The following is a 20867-nucleotide window of genomic DNA, read 5'->3' as shown; positions in this document are numbered from 1 at the left end:
CAGACTACAATCGTCCAAAAAGTTAATGAAAATGCAATGTGAAGTATACATTATGACTAATAATGATTGTAGTACAATGGTTAAAGCCCGGGCTAGGGAGTGCGAGCATTCTGGTGGAGCCAGAATCAAGTTCACCGTTGAATATTTTTCATCAGAATATGGAAAATTATGGAATTTGTTATACACATCTGTACTATTCCAGATTTAATGTTGTACATTTTAATGTATGTTGTACATTTGAATGTGGATGCACTTTTTTTCCTCATGCTCAGCAGTGAAGCTCCTCCCATACAGATCAGAGGGGAAGGAATGTCTGCACTTATCTCAGAACTGCTAGAGTGATGAGGAAAACTGGATGAAGGCAGAATTGTCCAGTGCATGTTCTCTGTATACTACTCTATGCTTTAGTTTGTTTGTAGAGGCGAGTTTCTCTGATGGATTCAAAAAAGTGCTATAGGTACAGAATAAAAGCACTAGCACTGCTATACTGTGCAGCATTATGATGTGAAACACTTTTTGAAAACATTTCCCACAGAGTTTTGCATAATTACAATGAAAGTATTTTTTCTTTTTATTTCCTACATAAATAACTTGGTTATAGTATAGTGAAAAAAAAAAAGGCTGATGACTTAAAGGAAATCTACTATTTGATTTAATGCAACATATATTGGGAATGCTATATCTACACTAATGCAGAAGCATATCTTGTTTAATCCCCGAGCTGGTTTTGCTGAAAAAAAAATTATAAAATACAGGGTAATGAGACGCTCCTGCTCTACTTCAGAGACCGATTTAAATCGCTGTTGTGCCCGACAGGCAGAAGTAATCAACGGCAGCACCATTCCAGCTGCTGTCATTCAGCTCAGGTTGATTAGTCCTGTCTGGACAGTTCAGGAAGATGCGTGTAATGTGTTTATGAACGGCAAGCAGCATGCAACCCAGCTTTCCCAAGGTCCTGAATTTTACAATTGTTTTTTCAACGAAACCACTGAGCTCAGGGATTAAACAAGATATTTTTCTGCATCAGTGTAGCTACAGCATTCTCAAGGTATGTTTGGATGATAATGCATGAAATCAAATGAAAGATGTACTTTAGATGAAATCTACCATCAAAATCCATCATGATAAACCAGGGGTTACTTACTCAGATCCAGGCACACAATCTTTGTTATCCATGGCCACCTTCTAAAAGAAGTTTTAATAATTATGCTAATGAGCCTGAAGTGCTCTTGTGGCTGTTTCAATGAGCACATCAGGTCTCTCCTCCTGCTAGATTACACAGGCAGAAGAGAAAGCGCAGTGTTTTTTGGCGAGACATGTTCTGCTCTTTGTAACAGCTTGTAAATCTACAGCACTTAGAGCTCTGCAGGCTCATTGGCATAATTGTAGGTTTTTTTATAGAAGGAAGGAGGCCATGAATAACAAACATAAGATTACCACGATCATGGTGCCTGGATCTACAAGTATGTGCCCCTGGGTTATTCATGCTTTATTGTGATGATAGCTTTTCTGTAAACATGCCCCATATATGTGGGAGTCGGAGGTATGCGTATACCGGAGGTATACCATCAAAGCCAAGCGTGATACATCAGGGGCACTTATAGATCCAGGCACCATGGCAGTGGTGATACATCTGAAAGTCTAAATTAAACTTAAAATTATGCGAATGAGCCAGAAGGTTTTTGAAGGCGTTGCCGTAGCCCCTTTATTCTGAACCTTCAAAAGGCTGTTAGAATAAGGAGCACTGCCCTCCATGTGTGCGGAAAATCCTCTGCTGTCCTGAGATTACAGGATGCAGGGGATAGAGGTACTAAAGGGATAGGGTGAGAGAGCATAATGTTAAATGCTGATTTTAGAAGGAAGATATCACATAAGATTACCCTAGATAACACATATGATTACTACAGTCACAGTGCCTGGAACTATAAGTGCCCCTTCTCACACCTCCTTAATTCCCGCTTTCCTCTAAGCTACAGGAAACAGAAGTCTATGTGCAGTTTTAAGTGTAATAGTACCTTTGAGGCCACTTTTTATTTTGGTAATGAATAGTGCAAATGATACTGGTTAGCTTTGCAATATACTTTATCAGGGAAAACCACTTCTCTGATGCCCTTTTCTCTACTGCTAGCATGAGCAGCGTTTCTTAAAGTAATTTCATTTATTAGCTTCCTGTACTCATATCTTACATAGAGACTATATCATCAACAATTAAGTTCTGCAAGGACATAGGACAATTAAATAGGTGCTCTATTGTACGGTTCTTTAATCAGAATTTTAAAGAATGTAAACCAAGACATACATCAGCTTCAAATGTAGTTCTACTTAAAGAGGACCTTTTACTACCTCACACATGTGAAGATTAATATACACCCCTGTAGGGCCCGTTAAATAGATCCATGGGCACCATGATTTTCTTTCTAGCCCCCACGGTTGCCAAGATATCAGTCCAAATATCTGACTGTAATCCTCTCTACTGTCAGAGTGGGTGCTGGGAGGGGGGACTGTGTTATGCCAATCTTCTCTGACAAGTAGAACAGTGATTTTCAACTAGTGTGCCGCGACACATGGTCGGGTGTGCCGCGGGGGAAAGTTCCCCAGACTATGGTGCCCCCTGTGTTTTGTTTCCCAGAGAAATGTAAAATGAGAAATACTATAGTCATGAGGCTGGAGTACTACAAGTACCAGCACATATGCTGAGTATATGAGCTGGCACTTGTACTCTGGCCTCATGGCCATAGTACTTCTCATTGTACCCCTTTATTTTGCAGTATATGAGCCACATAATATTCAGCACCATATACTAAAACCAGGGAGAAACTGAGAACTGTTGGGGAAGAGCTTTGTGTGTGTCTTTCCACCATTCCTGCCAGGATATCCCTGTTGTGTTTATCCAAACAGGTCCAGGTTTCACACTGAGTGAGTAAAATAAATTTAGAATCTATATTATTATCTATATGTATAATATGACTGTTTTAGTGTCATTTTGTGCTATTTTGGTTGGTGGTGTGCCCCAGGATTTTCTAAGTATAAAAAGTGTGCCGCGGTTCAAAAAAGGTCGAAAATCACTGAAGTAGAAGATCATAATACACCATAACTGCTCCAGCTCCGCCTATCTGACAAAGGAGAGGATAATGGTCAGATATCTTTACCGATATCTCAACTGTGAGAGCTGGAAAGAAAATTCTAAGTGCCCCTGAATCCTGTACAGTGCTGATGTACATCTCCACATGTATGAGGTGGTGAAAGGTCCTCTAAGTCACAGCAGTACAAATAATAGATAATTTAATAATTCGCATTTACCATATATTTTCAGTATATAAGATAACAGTTTACCATATGCACTACTCCATTTATGCAATATGGTTAAGGAACATCTACCACCTGGATCAAGAATCCAGTAACCACACTGACATACTGGTGTATGCCCCTATGTCAGTATCTGCGCTTCTGTTAGCTTCTCATAACACCTTTCTATGTAAAAAAGGGGGCAAGTATGCAAATGAGTCTGATGGGCTCAGGTTTCCATAGGTGTTAATGGAGCCTGGAGACCCTCAGACATTTGCATAATTTTTGAAGCCAAGGAATAGAAAGCTTGAATAGCAGGTCATGTCATAGGAAGCACATGCATGTATGTCAGTGTGCTTGGCTTACAATCCTTGATCCTGGCGGCAGAAGTCCTTTAAAGCATAACTAAACTTTTAAAGCTCATCATACTGCTATAGGGAGGAGAGGGAGACGGGACAGCAATAATTACTTAAAAGTGCAGGTGAACTTTTACCCAGCACTGCCCTCCAGGCCTCCCTTAACCTCTCTTTAGACTCAAAAAAATGATTTGCCTCTCCAGACCTCTAAACATAATCATGAAAAATTAAGAGGAAATAAACAGGATCTTTAGTTTAATAAAGGATATCAAAAATACAAGAGTTTTTTTTTTTTTTTTTAAAGTACACATTAAAAATAATTACTAGGTCAACATACATACCATCAGAATCCTGGAACTGTGAATAATCAACCACTTTTCTGTTCCTGTAATACATTAAGAGAATTTACCTTCATATCAAGGGGAGTGGCAATCGTTTTATTCCAAAATGTGTTTACAGAAAAAATGGTTCTGTGTGGGTGGAGATTTCACTAGTTTTCGATTAGTCTGACAGCTAGTGGATGCTTCTACACACTATCCAGTCTGGGGGGGCAGGCCTTTCTTAGAAAAGGACTTTCTGGATAAAAAGACATAGCTTTAATGAGAAAGAAGATGAAATGAGACAACCCATTTAATACACATTAAAGTGGTTTTTTTTGGTGCCTAATGACCTATTACACAAACCCTCAAAGCATATCTAATAATTAAACATACTAGAGAAATAAGCAGCGTATTGTGTACATGAGTAACATCACTGTTTTAGTCAAAATGTGACTTGTAATCTTCATTTCAGCAGTTGTCTATGGAGGGTCTCCTGTCTGGAGTTGATGTCTTAAAGCTGCTGGGTGGAGTCACTTGCCCCCCCCCCCCATGATTACATAGTCTCCATGTAATCCAAGACCTCAGTGAACTTCAGCAAGATGGCTACCATATCAAATACAGTTGAAATTTTGAGGGTGTACATTTAAACTAAAATACAGGCTGATTTTAATTAAATCCACTAGAATATATTCTCAAAGATTTTGCTAACATAGACTGGTAAAAAAAAGTGTTAGATCTAATAAGGTATTGTTTATATCTTTCTAACTGAATGTCCCTCGGGCCAATGAGTACAATGATGCCTTATCCACAAGACTGACCTACAACATGAATGGTTTAAGTGCAACATGTGAACATTAGTGGTGGTATTCAGCCTGTGCTTTGGTCACATCTATAGGACTCCCTGGACTAGTGAACCCCCTTTCACATGGGAACTGGTCAGATAAGAGTGATATAGCAAAAAGACCAGGACAGCAAACAAGTACCCCAAAAGAGCAAGGTTTTCATTCAAGAGTATATTCACATATGAAGTTTTATTTTTTAAATTAAAGCTATAATTATAAACGTCACACAAGTCATTACTATGCTCAGTACAAAATCATTCTGTATAAAACGTCTGCACAAAAGGATGCAAGTAGTTACTCAGCCATTAACTACTGACACGTGTGAATATAGCCTGTATGTCCAATCCAAAAAAAAAAAAAAAATCAGCAATAACGCAAGAAGAAAAAAAAAATGAGATTTTTTTTTATACTTTAGAAGTGCATCAGACCCACGGGGAAAGTGCCATTTGGTGGCTACAGGCTTCGATCCCATCCAGCCTTTGTTCAGAAAGAGCAATGTGTAGCAGCCAGTATGTACACACTTTTTGCCCTTCCCCCAGAAACAGCTGCTTGCCCAGCCCTCTGCAACCTAGTCCCCACAAGCCTCAATGTACATGGCCCCCATAGAGCGATCATACGATGTACAGTACATGGCGATCGTACACGTGATTGCTCCGCACACATGCCGGCCCGTACATTACATGAGCGCAGCCATCACAGAGTAGGGAAAACTCAATGAAACCTCGACTCGCGGCAGAGCAAGGCGGCCTTCCCCGCAGAAAGCCGCAGAGGCTGCACACCTGTACAAGTACAAAGCGGTGGCATGGTGTAGCGCTGAGCGCTATGGCTGCCTCCAGCATCGCATCTCCGGCACGCTCACACACACACCACACAATGAGCTCCACAGCCATTGCGCACACACGTGTAACTGGGACAAGCCTCGCAGGCCTCGTACTCACCTGACCGGCCTGGACATGGTTCCTGCGGATACTAAACAGCGACAACAGCCGAGAGAGGTGGGAGATAAGGGGGGCGAGCGGCTTCCTTTGTATGAGACCCCCGGGAGGCCGCTTTATGGAGGGTGGGGGTTGCTAAAGGAGGGGGGTTGGGAGATAAGAGGCCCAGGCGTATGTGTTCTCTTACTACAGATGGGGGGGAGTAAAATCCCAGCTATCCCTTCTTCCCCGGGAAAACCTCACATTAATGGCCGTCTAAGCCAGGAGTGAAAAGAGGCGGGAAAACCGGGGGAGGCGGGGCAGACAGCCTACACTACCAGCAAGCAACGTAATGTACAAACGCTACAACTGCGAGTAACGCTGGCTGGTCACCCCCACCCCCAGGAGATACAAGTACACAGTCCTTAAGGAGAATTAAAATGCAATTTATCGCCGCCTCAGTCCGCGAATCCCCCCCTCCCCAACCGCCGCCTCCAGCCCTTGAGCCAAGGGAACAGCCTAACTCGCTTGGTGCACGCCTCGCAATGCTATTGGGGCGTTCACGACACACATCGCGCTGATTGGATTATTCAAAACATCACTCTTAGAGATAATTTGCTGCGAGGAGGTCTGTGGAGGTGGTGCGGCGGCCCAGGCATGAGTGGGTGTGGTTGAGAGGTCATTTCTCGCACAAAAATGGAAGATGGGTGCTACCTCAGACTGTGAGGGCGGCAGATTCGCCACAATGTCGTGTCCTCTTTCTTTTACGTTCATACCCCTCGCATGGTTGCGGACATACTATAGATCCATTAGGCCCAAGAATACAGAGTCTGTGCGCGGCCGCTTTCTCTACATAGAGAGAATTCATTTCTGCAGATTCGTCATTTAAAAAAAACGAATTAGCAGAAATTAAAAGTAGGGATCGAGAGGGTAAACATTTCTATGAACGTGCTGTTCTAGGAAGACTTGATCCTATAGGAGTAGAATGGAGTCTATTGCTCTGTGAATGGAGATGAGATGGTTTGAAATGGTTGCTGTGATACGTAAGACAATGTATCGCCCGCCACACTCCATAAATCATAAGCATATGAGAAGCCACCAATGAGTAGCCTGGGCACATAAAACTAAGGTCGCAGGGTTTGGACGTGAGACCCAATATTCAGTCATGATTATAATAGACGATATATTCCTCATAACTATACTCTACCACTGTGATATGGTAATTGTAAGAAATCTCAATTTAACAACATCATATTCATATATATGTAAAAGCTAAATATTTACTGGGTAATAATAGCAGGATAGTACAACAAATCATATCCACATGCTGCAATTAAAAATTGTGGTAATTTGCCACGAAAAGGGTAAAAGGAAACTAGCAGAACTTACTATAAGGCTAACACATGTGTTGAAAATTGTACACATTTGTTCAGTCATAGGGGCACATTTACTAAGGACCTTGGCCATTTTTCTATCTGACTTTGCACCTTCTTTCATGTGCAAACATATTGCACATATACAGGCGGTCCCCGGGTTACATACAAGATAGGTTCCTTGGGTTTCCACTTAAGTTGAATCTGTATGTAAGTCGGAACTGTATAATTGTTTTGTCCCAGTTACAATTGGATTTTCAAAATATTTTGTTGTAATGGGACCAAAGATTATCATTAAAACTTCATTACAGACACCTTACAGCTGATCATTGCAGTCTTGGACCAAAGTAAAGCATCCAGAGAGCTTCACCAGAGGTCACAGTGGGCAGAGGGGTCCGTTTGTAACTAGGGGTGATCTGTAAGTCGGGTGCCCTTAATTAGGGGACCACCTGTATTTATATGTGTTGGTGCCACATATGTGGTGCAAGTGACCCATTTGTGTCTCGGGTGCATAATTTTTCACGTGTCACAGATTTCGTCATTGAAATGGGTGCTCCGATGCACAGTCGGACCGTGATAACCCTAATGGTGAACACCCCATGCCCTATATTAAAGGTGCACTCTGTCAAGGCAGTGTAGGTACAACATTCATGCAAAACGGGCGCCTGAATCTGGCACCCTCTACACACTACATAGTGCAGTTTAAAAGTTTTTTAAGATTCCACATATTTTGCTAGAATATTATGATACATATCACCAAAACCCGTATTTAGATGGACCTGCTCAACTTCTAATTGACACTGAGAGGCCTAAATAATAGCAAGGCTCGTAAATGACCCTATTATGGAAACTACACCCCTCATGAAAAACCACTTTTAAGAAGTTTGTTAACCCTTTAGGTGTTTTATAGGGGTTAAAACAAAACGGAGGTGCAGTCTACAAATTGTAATATTTTTTCACAATACACCCATTTTGGGTGGAAAATTAAACATTTTCAATGGATTAAATGAAAAAAGGCTCCACAAAGTTTGATACCCAATTTCTCCCGAGTACACGGATACCCCATATGTGCTGGTAACCTGCTGTGTGGGCGCACGGCCGGGCATAGAAGGGAAGGAGGCGCCATCCAGATCAGATTTGCTATGTCACATTGTACAGGCTATAATTTTTTTTCTTTTTTTAATGTGGACCTATAGAGGCTTATTTCTTTTGCCACATGAGATGCACTTTTCTGGTACTTAATTTTGGGGCATCTATAGGTAATTGGTGAGATTTTATTAACTCTTTGTTGGTGGAGGAAATGTTTTTTTTTTTTGGGCTGTTAACCATACCATAAAAATAGTATATTATTTTTATACTATGGGTTGCCACGATTACCTCAGTTATATATATTTTTATTTTTTTTCCCCAATTTTACTGAATAAAAAGTAATTTGACAAAAATGTAAATTTTAGTATCACCATCTTTCATATGCATAACTTTTTTATTTTTCCCCTCACAAATCTGTTTAAGGGCTTATTTTTTGCCAGAAGGATTGTTCTTTTTAGTGGTCTTATTTTAGAGTGCATAACATTTTTTAAATCACTTTTTTAGAGCATTTCTTATAGGGTAAAAATTATCTTTTTTGGAGCATTTTTTGTTTTTTTTTAATGGGGGTTAACTTTGCGGATCTACTAATGATTCTGTTTTATTATGCAGATTGATACGAACGCATCGATACCAAATATGTGGGGGTTTTGTGTATTTTATTCAATTGTACTGAATAAAAAATATTTGGAGAAAATCTTGTTCATTTTAGCATCACCATCTTTTCATATGCATACAGTTAGGGCCAGAAATATTTGGACAGTGACACAATTTTCACGAGTTGGGCTCTGCATGCCACCACACTGGATTTGAAATGAAACCTCTACAACAGAATTCAAATGCAGATTGTAACGTTTAATTTGAAGGGTTGAACAAAAATATCTTATAGAAAATGTAGGAATTGTACACATTTCTTTACAAACACTCCACATTTTAGGAGCTCAAAAGTAATTGGACAAATAAACATAACCCAAACAAAATATTTTTATTTTCAATATTTTGTTGCAAATCCTTTGGAGGCAATCGCTGCCTTAAGTCTGGAACCCATGGACATCACCAAACGCTGGGTTTCCTCCTTCTTAATGCTTTGCCAGGCCTTTACAGCCGCATTAAAAAATAGTAAAAAACACACAGTCTGCTCACCAGATCTTGCATGTAGAGATGTCCTCCGTGCTGTAGATCCACTCCTGGATTGGAGATTGTTATATCACACTTCGTTGGTTTAGGATCCAGCTACAGGAATTAGGCATCAATCTTTAAAGTTAAAAAACTCCATGACTTTATTGGCGGACCTTGGTCACAAATACAAAAAACTTTTTCTGGCGTAACAGTTTAAAAATACTTCAGCAACGCGTTTCAAACGCACTATGCGTCCTTCCTCATGGCTGTATAGTATACAAAAGACAACTCACGGACTAAATACGATAGGAGGAAGTGGATTACGGTTGGATTATTTCCACCTGTTCATTATTACACCCTTTCCTCCCCGTGTGTTGTCACATGCTTAGAATTAAAATACAAACACATATACACTTTTAAATAAAAAAAAGAAAAAACAAACACAGAAACAAACCGTGTTCCCTACTCGGTTGTATCGCTGGAGATTCTAGTGTTTGAGCACAAATATATTTGTATCAATTTGTCTGTGGACTATATATACATACGGCATCATAAATAAACAAAGAATGGCAATAATACTGTCTTCATATGTGTATCAGAAATAATATAACCCCAATATATTTCGGGATACGATTCCTTAACATACCGTTGATGTCGCGGCCATGATGTTATCTGTATGTGTGCACACGTCTCTAATGAATCTTATATGTCCGTATATCAATCATAAACACACTGCAATCCCAATGGTCGACGAGGCACAACTATGTGACATACCATTAACACCGCAACCACGGCATCGATCCCAAGTGCAAACGTGTCTCCGGTGGGAACCATGCGCCCATCCCGTATATCGCAGATGCCGCAGCCATGGCCTGGCTCACAAGTGTGCACGCGCTCCTAATAGGCATGATATGTCCATCCCGTGCACCATGGACACCCGTCAGCTCTCACGCGCTGCCAGCTGAAGGCAAGACCACATTGCGTGCATGGTAAAAATCTTGTGTCAAATTGCCGATGTATATGAAAAAATAAATGGATTTAACTAAAAGTCCACAGATTGGACGTCTGAAAAAACAGTTGGAAGACAGAAAGTCCACTAACACAAGCAATATATGAGGCCAAAAAAGTGGCATAATAAACTGTTTTGAGTAAGTGTAATCCACTGCAGAATGCAATAAATATAGAGACATAGAAAAAAGTGCACCATAACTGATATCTTATGGGTCCCGTCAATGGCAAACTAAATGACGGACACAGTAAATATCCAACTCCTGTATTAAATATATCCGATAGACCACTATATCATAATTGATAACCGGTGAGTTTTACGGTCAGGGTCCCAACCAGTAAGCCACAATAATAGATTAACATGATCAATAATGAAACATCATTTCATTTTTAAAATTAAGTCCTGCGGGAAATCTGGTGTTGAGATGGAATATCCAAAAGAATTCTCGGTCTCGCAATAATCTTTCTCTGTCCCCACCTCTAGTATTCGTGTACACCTGTTCAATAGCATATACCTCTAAACTATTGGTGTTGCCGTCATGTTTATCGAAGGCATGTCTTGCTACATTGGAGACAACTTTAGTAGATTGACTTGGGTTTGATTCCATACATCTCATTCTTAAATATTTGATATCATTCAAATGTTCTAAGAATCTCTTTTTCAGCTGTCTGATGGTGCTACCGACATACATTAAATTGCACATAGTACATCTGATCACATACACTATAAACGTACTGTTACAGTTAATATATTTCTTTATGTCAAATGTGCGTGTGTTTTCAGTGTTTTCGAACGTCCGGGTAACCCTTGCATACCTGCAGGTTTTGCAAGGGTGACCTCCACATTTAAAGAAACCATTATGGTGCAGCCAAGATCCCGAGTTGTTAGAGGACTTAAAATAGCTAGGTGAAATCCTATTTCCGATTGTGGTGGAACGCCTGGATACTATCTTGCACCCCTCACTCAATATATCACGTAGTTTTTCATCTTCCCATAGTACAGGTATACATTTTTGTATGAGTGATCTTATCTCTGTAAACTGGTCACTGTAATCTAGTACTAAATACGGTGCATTGTTGTTCTTGTTCTTATTTTTGGGGGATTTTCTAGTAAACATCTCATCTCTATTTTTGTGCCCCACAATTGCTTCTGCTCTATCGAGTAACCCCTTAGAATAACCCCTTTTCCTAAGCCTTTGCTTGATTTCGGAGGCTTCTTTTCTGAAGTCCTCCGGGTGGGTACAATTTCTTTTAGAACGCATCAATTCCCCTACAGGGATAGCCCTGATAGTATGTTTGGGATGGGAACTGTTGGCATGTAATATAGTATTACCCGCTGTGCTCTTCCTATGGGTACTGGTCCTAACTTTTTCACCCTCCCGAGCCTGTAGTAACAAATCCAAAAAAACAACTTTGTCCTGACATAAAGAATAAGTGAATTTTAAGTTGATCGAATTGTTGTTGATGTAGGAGACAAATTCTGGTACGGCAGGCACACCCCCCGACCACACAATCAATATGTCGTCGATGTACCTGCCGTACCAGAAGATGTCCCCCGCAAATGGATTGTTCACTGTGTAAATGGTATTCTCCTCCCACCAAGCCATGACCAAATTGGCCAGGGATGGTGAGAACTAGGCCCCCATTGATACTCCAGATATCTGCAAATAATATTTATTATCAAATAAAAAATAATTGTGATTCAGAAGATACCACAATACCTCTTTAATGAATGCCTGTCTGTCCCTATCGTACCCACTGTATTTATTCAAATGGTGCGAAATAGCTTCCATTGCCACGAATTGTGGAATGGAAGTATATAAAGAAGTGACATCACATGTCAACCAAGCATAACTCGATATCCACGTGATGCCACTCATATTTCTCAACACATCTCCCGTGTCCTGCAGGTATCCCGGTATTCTACGTACCAAAGGCTGTAATTGGGTGTCTAGCCATTCGCTCAGGGCCTCATTCACAGAACCTATTCCCGAGACTATCGGACGCATGGGAGGGGGGATTATGCCTTTATGTACCTTAGGAAGTGCATGTAAAATAGGCGTCACTGGATTGGTTTTAATGAGATAGTCAGCCTGCTTCTCTGAGAAAATGCCTATACTTCTAAAAACTCCAAGAGCCAAAACACAAACGGACCCGGCGGGGAAAGAGAAAGAAGAGGGGAGGAAGCTCCGAACAGGAACCTCAGTTAAAACCAATCCAGTGATGCCTATTTTACATGCACTTCCTAAGGTACATAAAGGCATAATCCCCCCTCCCATGCGTCCGATAGTCTCGGGAATAGGTTCTGTGAATGAGGCCCTGAGCGAATGGCTAGACTCCCAATTACAGCCTTTGGTACGTAGAATACCGGGATACCTGCAGGACACGGGAGATGTGTTGAGAAATATGAGTGGCATCACGTGGATATCGAGTTATGCTTGGTTGACATGTGATGTCACTTCTTTATATACTTCCATTCCGCAATTCATGGCAATGGAAGCTATTTCGCACCATTTGAATAAATACAGTGGGTACGATAGGGACAGACAGGCATTCATTAAAGAGGTATTGTGGTATCTTCTGAATCACAATTATTTTTTATTTGATAATAAATATTATTTGCAGATATCTGGAGTATCAATGGGGGCCAAGTTCTCACCATCCCTGGCCAATTTGGTCATGGCTTGGTGGGAGGAGAATACCATTTACACAGTGAACAATCCATTTGCGGGGGACATCTTCTGGTACGGCAGGTACATCGACGACATATTGATTGTGTGGTCGGGGGGTGTGCCTGCCGTACCAGAATTTGTCTCCTACATCAACAACAATTCGATCAACTTAAAATTCACTTATTCTTTATGTCAGGACAAAGTTGTTTTTTTGGATTTGTTACTACAGGCTCGGGAGGGTGAAAAAGTTAGGACCAGTACCCATAGGAAGAGCACAGCGGGTAATACTATATTACATGCCAACAGTTCCCATCCCAAACATACTATCAGGGCTATCCCTGTAGGGGAATTGATGCGTTCTAAAAGAAATTGTACCCACCCGGAGGACTTCAGAAAAGAAGCCTCCGAAATCAAGCAAAGGCTTAGGAAAAGGGGTTATTCTAAGGGGTTACTCGATAGAGCAGAAGCAATTGTGGGGCACAAAAATAGAGATGAGATGTTTACTAGAAAATCCCCCAAAAATAAGAACAAGAACAACAATGCACCGTATTTAGTACTAGATTACAGTGACCAGTTTACAGAGATAAGATCACTCATACAAAAATGTATACCTGTACTATGGGAAGATGAAAAACTACGTGATATATTGAGTGAGGGGTGCAAGATAGTATCCAGGCGTTCCACCACAATCGGAAATAGGATTTCACCTAGCTATTTTAAGTCCTCTAACAACTCGGGATCTTGGCTGCACCATAATGGTTTCTTTAAATGTGGAGGTCACCCTTGCAAAACCTGCAGGTATGCAAGGGTTACCCGGACGTTCGAAAACACTGAAAACACACGCACATTTGACATAAAGAAATATATTAACTGTAACAGTACGTTTATAGTGTATGTGATCAGATGTACTATGTGCAATTTAATGTATGTCGGTAGCACCATCAGACAGCTGAAAAAGAGATTCTTAGAACATTTGAATGATATCAAATATTTAAGAATGAGATGTATGGAATCAAACCCAAGTCAATCTACTAAAGTTGTCTCCAATGTAGCAAGACATGCCTTCGATAAACATGACGGCAACACCAATAGTTTAGAGGTATATGCTATTGAACAGGTGTACACGAATACTAGAGGTGGGGACAGAGAAAGATTATTGCGAGACCGAGAATTCTTTTGGATATTCCATCTCAACACCAGATTTCCCGCAGGACTTAATTTTAAAAATGAAATGATGTTTCATTATTGATCATGTTAATCTATTATTGTGGCTTACTGGTTGGGACCCTGACTGTAAAACTCACCGGTTATCAATTATGATATAGTGGTCTATCGGATATATTTAATACGGGAGTTGGATATTTACTGTGTCCGTCATTTAGTTTGCCATTGACGGGACCCATAAGATATCAGTTATGGTGCACTTTTTTCTATGTCTCTATATTTATTGCATTCTGCAGTGGATTACACTTACTCAAAACAGTTTATTATGCCACTTTTTTGGCCTCATATATTGCTTGTGTTAGTGGACTTTCTGTCTTCCAACTGTTTTTTCAGACGTCCAATCTGTGGACTTTTAGTTAAATCCATTTATTTTTTCATATACATCGGCAATTTGACACAAGATTTTTACCATGCACGCAATGTGGTCTTGCCTTCAGCTGGCAGCGCGTGAGAGCTGACGGGTGTCCATGGTGCACGGGATGGACATATCATGCCTATTAGGAGCGCGTGCACACTTGTGAGCCAGGCCATGGCTGCGGCATCTGCGATATACGGGATGGGCGCATGGTTCCCACCGGAGACACGTGTGCACTTGGGATCGATGCCGTGGTTGCGGTGTTAATGGTATGTCACATAGTTGTGCCTCGTCGACCATTGGGATTGCAGTGTGTTTATGCTTGATATATGGACATATAAGATTCATTAGAGACGTGTGCACACATACAGATAACATCATGGCCGCGACATCAACGGTATGTTAAGGAATCGTATCCCGAAATATATTGGGGTTATATTATATCTGATACAAATATGAAGACAGTATTATTGCCATTCTTTGTTTATTTATGATGCCGTATGTATATATAGTCCACAGACAAATTGATACAAATATATTTGTGCTCAAACACTAGAATCTCCAGCGATACAACCGAGTAGGGAACACGGTTTGTTTCTGTGTTTGTTTTTTCTTTTTTTATTTAAAAGTGTATATGTGTTTGTATTTTAATTCTAAGCATGTGACAACACACGGGGAGGAAAGGGTGTAATAATGAACAGGTGGAAATAATCCAACCGTAATCCACTTCCTCCTATCGTATTTAGTCCGTGAGTTGTCTTTTGTATACTATACAGCCATGAGGAAGGACGCATAGTGCGTTTGAAACGCGTTGCTGAAGTATTTTTAAACTGTTACGCCAGAAAAAGTTTTTTGTATTTGTGACCAAGGTCCGCCAATAAAGTCATGGAGTTTTTTAACTTTAAAGATTGATGCCTAATTCCTGTAGCTGGATCCTTTACAGCCGCAGCCTTCAGGTCTTGCTTGTTTGTGGGTCTTTCCATCTTAAGTCTGGATTTGAGCAAGTGAAATGCATGCTCAATTGGGTTAAGATCTGGTGATTGACTTGGCCATTGCAGAATGTTCCACTTTTTTGTACTCATGAACTCCTGGGTAGCTTTGGCTGTATGCTTGGGGTCATTGTCCATCTGTACTATGAAGCACCGTCCGATCAACTTTGCAGCATTTGGCTGAATCTGGGCTGAAAGTATATCCCGGTACACTTCAGAATTCATCCGGCTCCTCTTGTCTGCTGTTATGTCATCAATAAACACAAGTGACCCAGTGCCATTGAAAGCCATGCATGCCCATGCCATCACGTTGCCTCCACCATGTTTTACAGAGGATGTGGTGTGCCTTGGATCATGTGCCGTTCCCTTTCTTCTCCACACTTTTTTCTTCCCATCATTCTGGTACAGGTTGATCTTTGTCTCATCTGTCCATAGAATACTTTCCCAGAACTGAGCTGGCTTCTTGTGGTGTTTTTCGGCAAATTTAACTCTGGCCTGTCTATTTTTGGAATTGATGAATGGTTTGCATCTAGATGTGAATGAACCCTTTGTATTTACTTTCATGGAGTCTTCTCTTTACTGTTGACTTAGAGACAGATACACCTACTTCACTGAGAGTGTTCTGGACTTCAGTTGATGTTGTGAACGGGTTCTTCTTCACCAAAGAAAGTATGCAGCGATCATCCACCACTGTTGTCATCCGTGGACTCCCAGGCCTTTTTACCAGTCAATTCCTTTTTTCTCAGAATGTACCCGACTGTTGATTTTGCTACTCCAAGCATGTCTGCTATCTCTCTGATGGATTTTTTGCTTTTTTTTCAGCCTCAGGATGTTCTGCTTCACCTCAATTGAGAGTTCCTTTGACCGCATGTTGTCTGGTCACATGTTTCCCAAGGGTGGGGGGGGACTGCTCCTTTGCAGCCCCTCCAATTAGGCAACTGCCTAGTCACACAACAGATGCTAATGAAAGGTACAATATAACATATCTTTTTTTCTGTAAAACCTATTTTTTATACAAAAACACTTTGGCAGTGTATGTACTATGCTCTGTGGGGACTGGGGGAGTGCTAAAAATTGGTCTTCTGGTGACAGGTTCCCTTTAATTTTCCCACACCTGTTTATAAAATGAAAGCTGAGCTCTGATTGGTTTCCATGGGCAACTGGAACAATTTTACCTCAGACACTTCTGATAAATCTACCCTATTGTTTTTATTGTGTGGCAAACGGACCAAAAAAAGATGCTAAAAATCTGAAACCAGAATTGATTATTTTCCTTTCCTCCGCACATTAAACAGTTAATAAAATATCATCAATAAGCTAAAGACCCCTTGAAATGTAAAGTACATCTCATCTTGCAAAAAACAAGCCCTCATATGTCAAAATTGCCCCCCCCCCCAAAAAAAAAGAATTTGTATAACCTATAAAAAGTGCAGGTCCAACTCCAGCACCAGAAAACATTCCCCAAACCATGACCACTTCCTGCACCACATTTCATTGACTTCACACTCTGGGTTCAGTCTTTCCCAGTTTGTCGACAGACTTAATGTTTCCCATCGGGTCAAAATAAATGAAACTTGCTTTCATCACTACAGTGAACTGTAGTGGACCACTTTTCCTTATTCCACACAACATGCTCATCAGCAAAGTTGAGTCTAGCCTTTTGATTCTTTCTGCTAGTGAGAGGTTTGGTCACAGAGTGGGCTTTAACTTCAAATGCTCTTAAACTTTGTGACGTATGACAAATTACCATGTTCAGTGCTGGACTGGTGAGAAATTCCAGGTGCAGTGTTGAAACAATTCCCATGGAGATTCTCCGCATTATCCTGTCCTCTCTTGACTTTGTCTATCTGTGGCATTTAGTCTTCTTGGGGGATGTGATAATATTACTATTCTACAGTTTGTTTGTTTTTTATTTTTTCTTTCTTTTGTGTTGTTTTATTCTGTCCTGTTAGGAGTCATTAGGCTTCATTTGGCCAGAGAAAATGGCTGAAAGGAACATTTCTTTACAACCGGCCAGGAAGAGGCGCTGGGCAGTGTGTCTCCGAACTCCAGGGAGTACTCTGGGAGAAGTGGGAGAATTTACACTTAGGCCAGAGTGTGGTCTAGGAAGGTGGATGAAAGAGACAGCAGACTATGTGGTTTTTCTCTCCAAAACTCAGACAATGGGAAATATCATAGCTGTCCATAAGTGGGGCATAATTCATAATTAAAAAAAAGAATCCCCTATTTATTCATTAAAAAAAGAAAAGAATTATAGTCTGTACAATTTGACAATGCAAATCTGCTCTGAATGGCGCTTCCTTCCCTTCTATGCCCGGCCTTGTGCCCATACAGGATTTTAACAACACATTTTGGGTATCAGTGTACTCAGGAGAAATTGGGTATCAAACTTTGTGGAGCCTTTTGTCATTTAATCTATTGTGAATGTTTAATTTTCCGCTCAAATGAGTGTATTGTCCAAAAATATTACAATTTGTAGACCGAACCTCCATTTTGTTTTAACCCCTATAAAACACCTAAAGGGTTAACAAACTACATAAAAGTACTTTTTTTTATACGCTGAAGGGTGTAGTTTCAATAATTAATGAGTCTTGCTATTATTTAGGCCTCAAAATAGGCTGAGCAGGTCCCTATAAATACAGGTTTTGGCAATTTTGCGAAAAATGGCACCCAAATTCTGAGCCTCATAACATTCTAGTAAAATAAGTGGAGTCTTAAAAAACCATGCCAACATTAAGCAGACATTTGGTAAATGTAACTTATGAATTAATTTGGGTGCTATGACTATCTGCTTCAAAAGTAGAGAATTTAGAACTTTTGCCAAATATTCATTTATTTCAGAACGAAAAGATTTCATCCAAATTTTAAAACTAATTTGAAGTACAATATACCAGAAGAAAAACAAACAAATCTCAAAATCCCCTGGATAAGTTAAAGCGTTTCAATGCTATATCCACTTATAGTGACACAGGGCAGATTTGAAAAATGGGGCTGTGTCTTTAAAGCCCTCAACCCCTTCAGGATTCAGCCTATTTTAGCTTCAAAGATTTGACCAAGCCATTTCACAACATAAAAGGGGACAATATATTACTGTCCCTATGACACTTTTGATAAATCTTCCCCGCTGTGTACTGATTTTATACCCCTAACAACCCAGGGCAAGTTAACCTATATGCCCTAGAGTGCAGGTGATAGTAGTTAAAGGGAACCTGTCATCAGCAATTGGCCTAATAAATCACTACCAGTATATTGTCATGCAGTTTAACACCTAGTCTTTGTTTTTTTGTTTGGTCCAGTATGATGGTATCATCTAGAAAAATTTTGAAGTGACATGTAAATTGGTTGTAGAAAGTCATGGAGGTGGGGAATATAACACTGAAGTCAAGGTGGGAAGCTCTGAACGCCTCCTCCTCTGTGATTGACATCATGCATGGGACTTCAGGAGATCAGGTTTCTGATGAAAAAAGAGCATTATTTCTGTGTTAAAATCTTTATTCAACCAATTTACATCTCACTTCATAGTTGATTTCCTGGATGAGACCACCACACTAGGTCATAAGAGAAACATTATCTGGTCAATTTCTGCTGACAGGTTCCCTTTAAATATAATATTTTTTATTAAAGGGATTGTATCAACTGATGAAGTTATCTAATATCCACAGGATAGGTTATAACAATCTGATCAGTGGGACTCTGACTGCAATGACCCCCACGTCTGTTTTTAACAATGGCTGGAGCTTTCTTACAAACGGTCCCTTTCTTATCCCCATTCACACAACTGTGACACCGCAATAGACGTCCCCCATAGATGGCTATGGCACCTGGGCTTGGTATGGTGACCACGGTAAGAAAGGCTGTGTAGCTCTATTTTCTATGGCGAGAGGAGGGGTGAGCATCCCACCTCCCTTATGCCCGACGGGCGTACATTCATGTGAAGGTGGCATTAGGCTGGTTTGGTCCGTGATCATTGACGAAAGATGTGCTGTGCCACAGACTGATCACTGTGCGGGGGACTGAACTCTGTGCATCATCTTGAGTTTTTGATTCCCCAATAAGTAGCAGCCTGTGCTGCAACTTCACAGGCTGTTAGACTGTCTCATTCTGCCCCTCAGCTCACTCACTTTTAGGGTATTCAATCATTTGTACACCTTTTGTACGGCAGAAAATGTTTGGCATTGTTCGCTGGCATAAACCTTAAGGGGGTTTGCCCATGAAAGAAAATGATCAAATTTCTGTCCCCTGGGGATTGCGTCACACGCATTTGGATTTTGGCGCATTTGCGCCGGCTTTCATGTGAGAGAAATCGGGGGACGGGCTGTCGGACGATTCGGACAAACTGCGGGATTTGACATTAAAATTGTGTCGCAAGCCAAGCACTTACATGCACTGGAAAGAAGAAGGTGAATTTGGCGGACCTGATCGGGGAAGCAACAGATACAGGATATGGGGCGCATGCTAGTGGTGAATCGCGACAGCTGTGCATTCTCGTCAGGGAACGCACCTCGGGGATCCCACAGGGACGGTTAAGTAAATGCCCCTGAATGTGTCTGCCGACCCTAAAGTCAGAAGTTCAAGGGTCCGGTCCAGGGAAACCAAAATTGTATACACCAGGACTGATAGAGACAGGTTGGAATTATATCTGTGAAATGCTGCATTTTTGTTAATAACATTGAACTAGAGAATGTGTTATTTTGTTATACTGAGTACATTTAAGAATCCTGTCTTCGTGGGAATACCCCTTTAAAAGAATTTTCCTGATTTAAAGGAAACCTACCACCACAAATCTACCTATAAAGGTAGATCGGGTGGTAGGTGAATCAATGGGACGTGAGGATAGCCCTTTTAAGGGCTAATCCTCACGTCCCCGCACTTTTTTGTAAACTTTTATTACCCTAATATGTTAATTTTGTTATGCGGCTACTTGGGCGTGGAGTAGCCGCATCTGAGGTTACACGAGGCGGCTCGTAGCTGCGCGCCCTCGTCCGCCGATCCTGCCGTCTGCGCATGCGCAGAACAGCAGGCCCGCGCCTGCGCGGTCACTGCTCCGAAGCCGGTGCTGCACAGGCGCGGGCCTGCTGTTCTGCGCATGCGCAGACGGCAGGATCGGCGGACGAGGGCGCGCAGCTACGCGCAGCTGCGCGCCGAACATGGTGAGTAGGAGGAGAAAAGTGGCTACCGGGGCGTGGAGTAGCCGCCTCGTGTAACCTCAGATGCAGCTACTCCACACCCAAGTAGCCGCATAACAAAATTAACATATTAGGGTAATAAAAGTTTACAAAAAAGTGCGGGGACGTGAGGATTAGCCCTTAAAGGGGCTATCCTCA

The 20867-nt window shown here is 41.1% G+C and overlaps 1 protein-coding gene across 3 annotated transcripts in view; it reads right to left on the bottom strand.

Annotated features, from left to right (window-relative positions):
* RAB29 (RAB29, member RAS oncogene family) overlaps nt 1-20867 on the bottom strand; it is a 49089-nt gene that overhangs the window by 7347 nt on the left and 20875 nt on the right. For 2 of the 3 annotated variants that reach the window (XM_072137489.1, XM_072137490.1), the window contains exon 5: nt 3983-4026. In XM_072137489.1, coding sequence (XP_071993590.1) covers nt 3983-4026 — 44 coding nt within the window. Of the gene's footprint in view, nt 1-3982; nt 4027-5741; nt 6213-20867 lie in introns of those variants that run through there. The other variant, XM_072137491.1, reaches the window with a different exon arrangement.

Source organism: Engystomops pustulosus, chromosome 2 (assembly GCF_040894005.1).
Source record: "Engystomops pustulosus chromosome 2, aEngPut4.maternal, whole genome shotgun sequence".
NCBI lineage: Eukaryota > Metazoa > Chordata > Amphibia > Anura > Leptodactylidae > Engystomops > Engystomops pustulosus.
The sequence above is the reverse complement of the archived record's forward strand: the minus strand, read 5'-3'. Positions and strand labels throughout refer to the sequence as shown.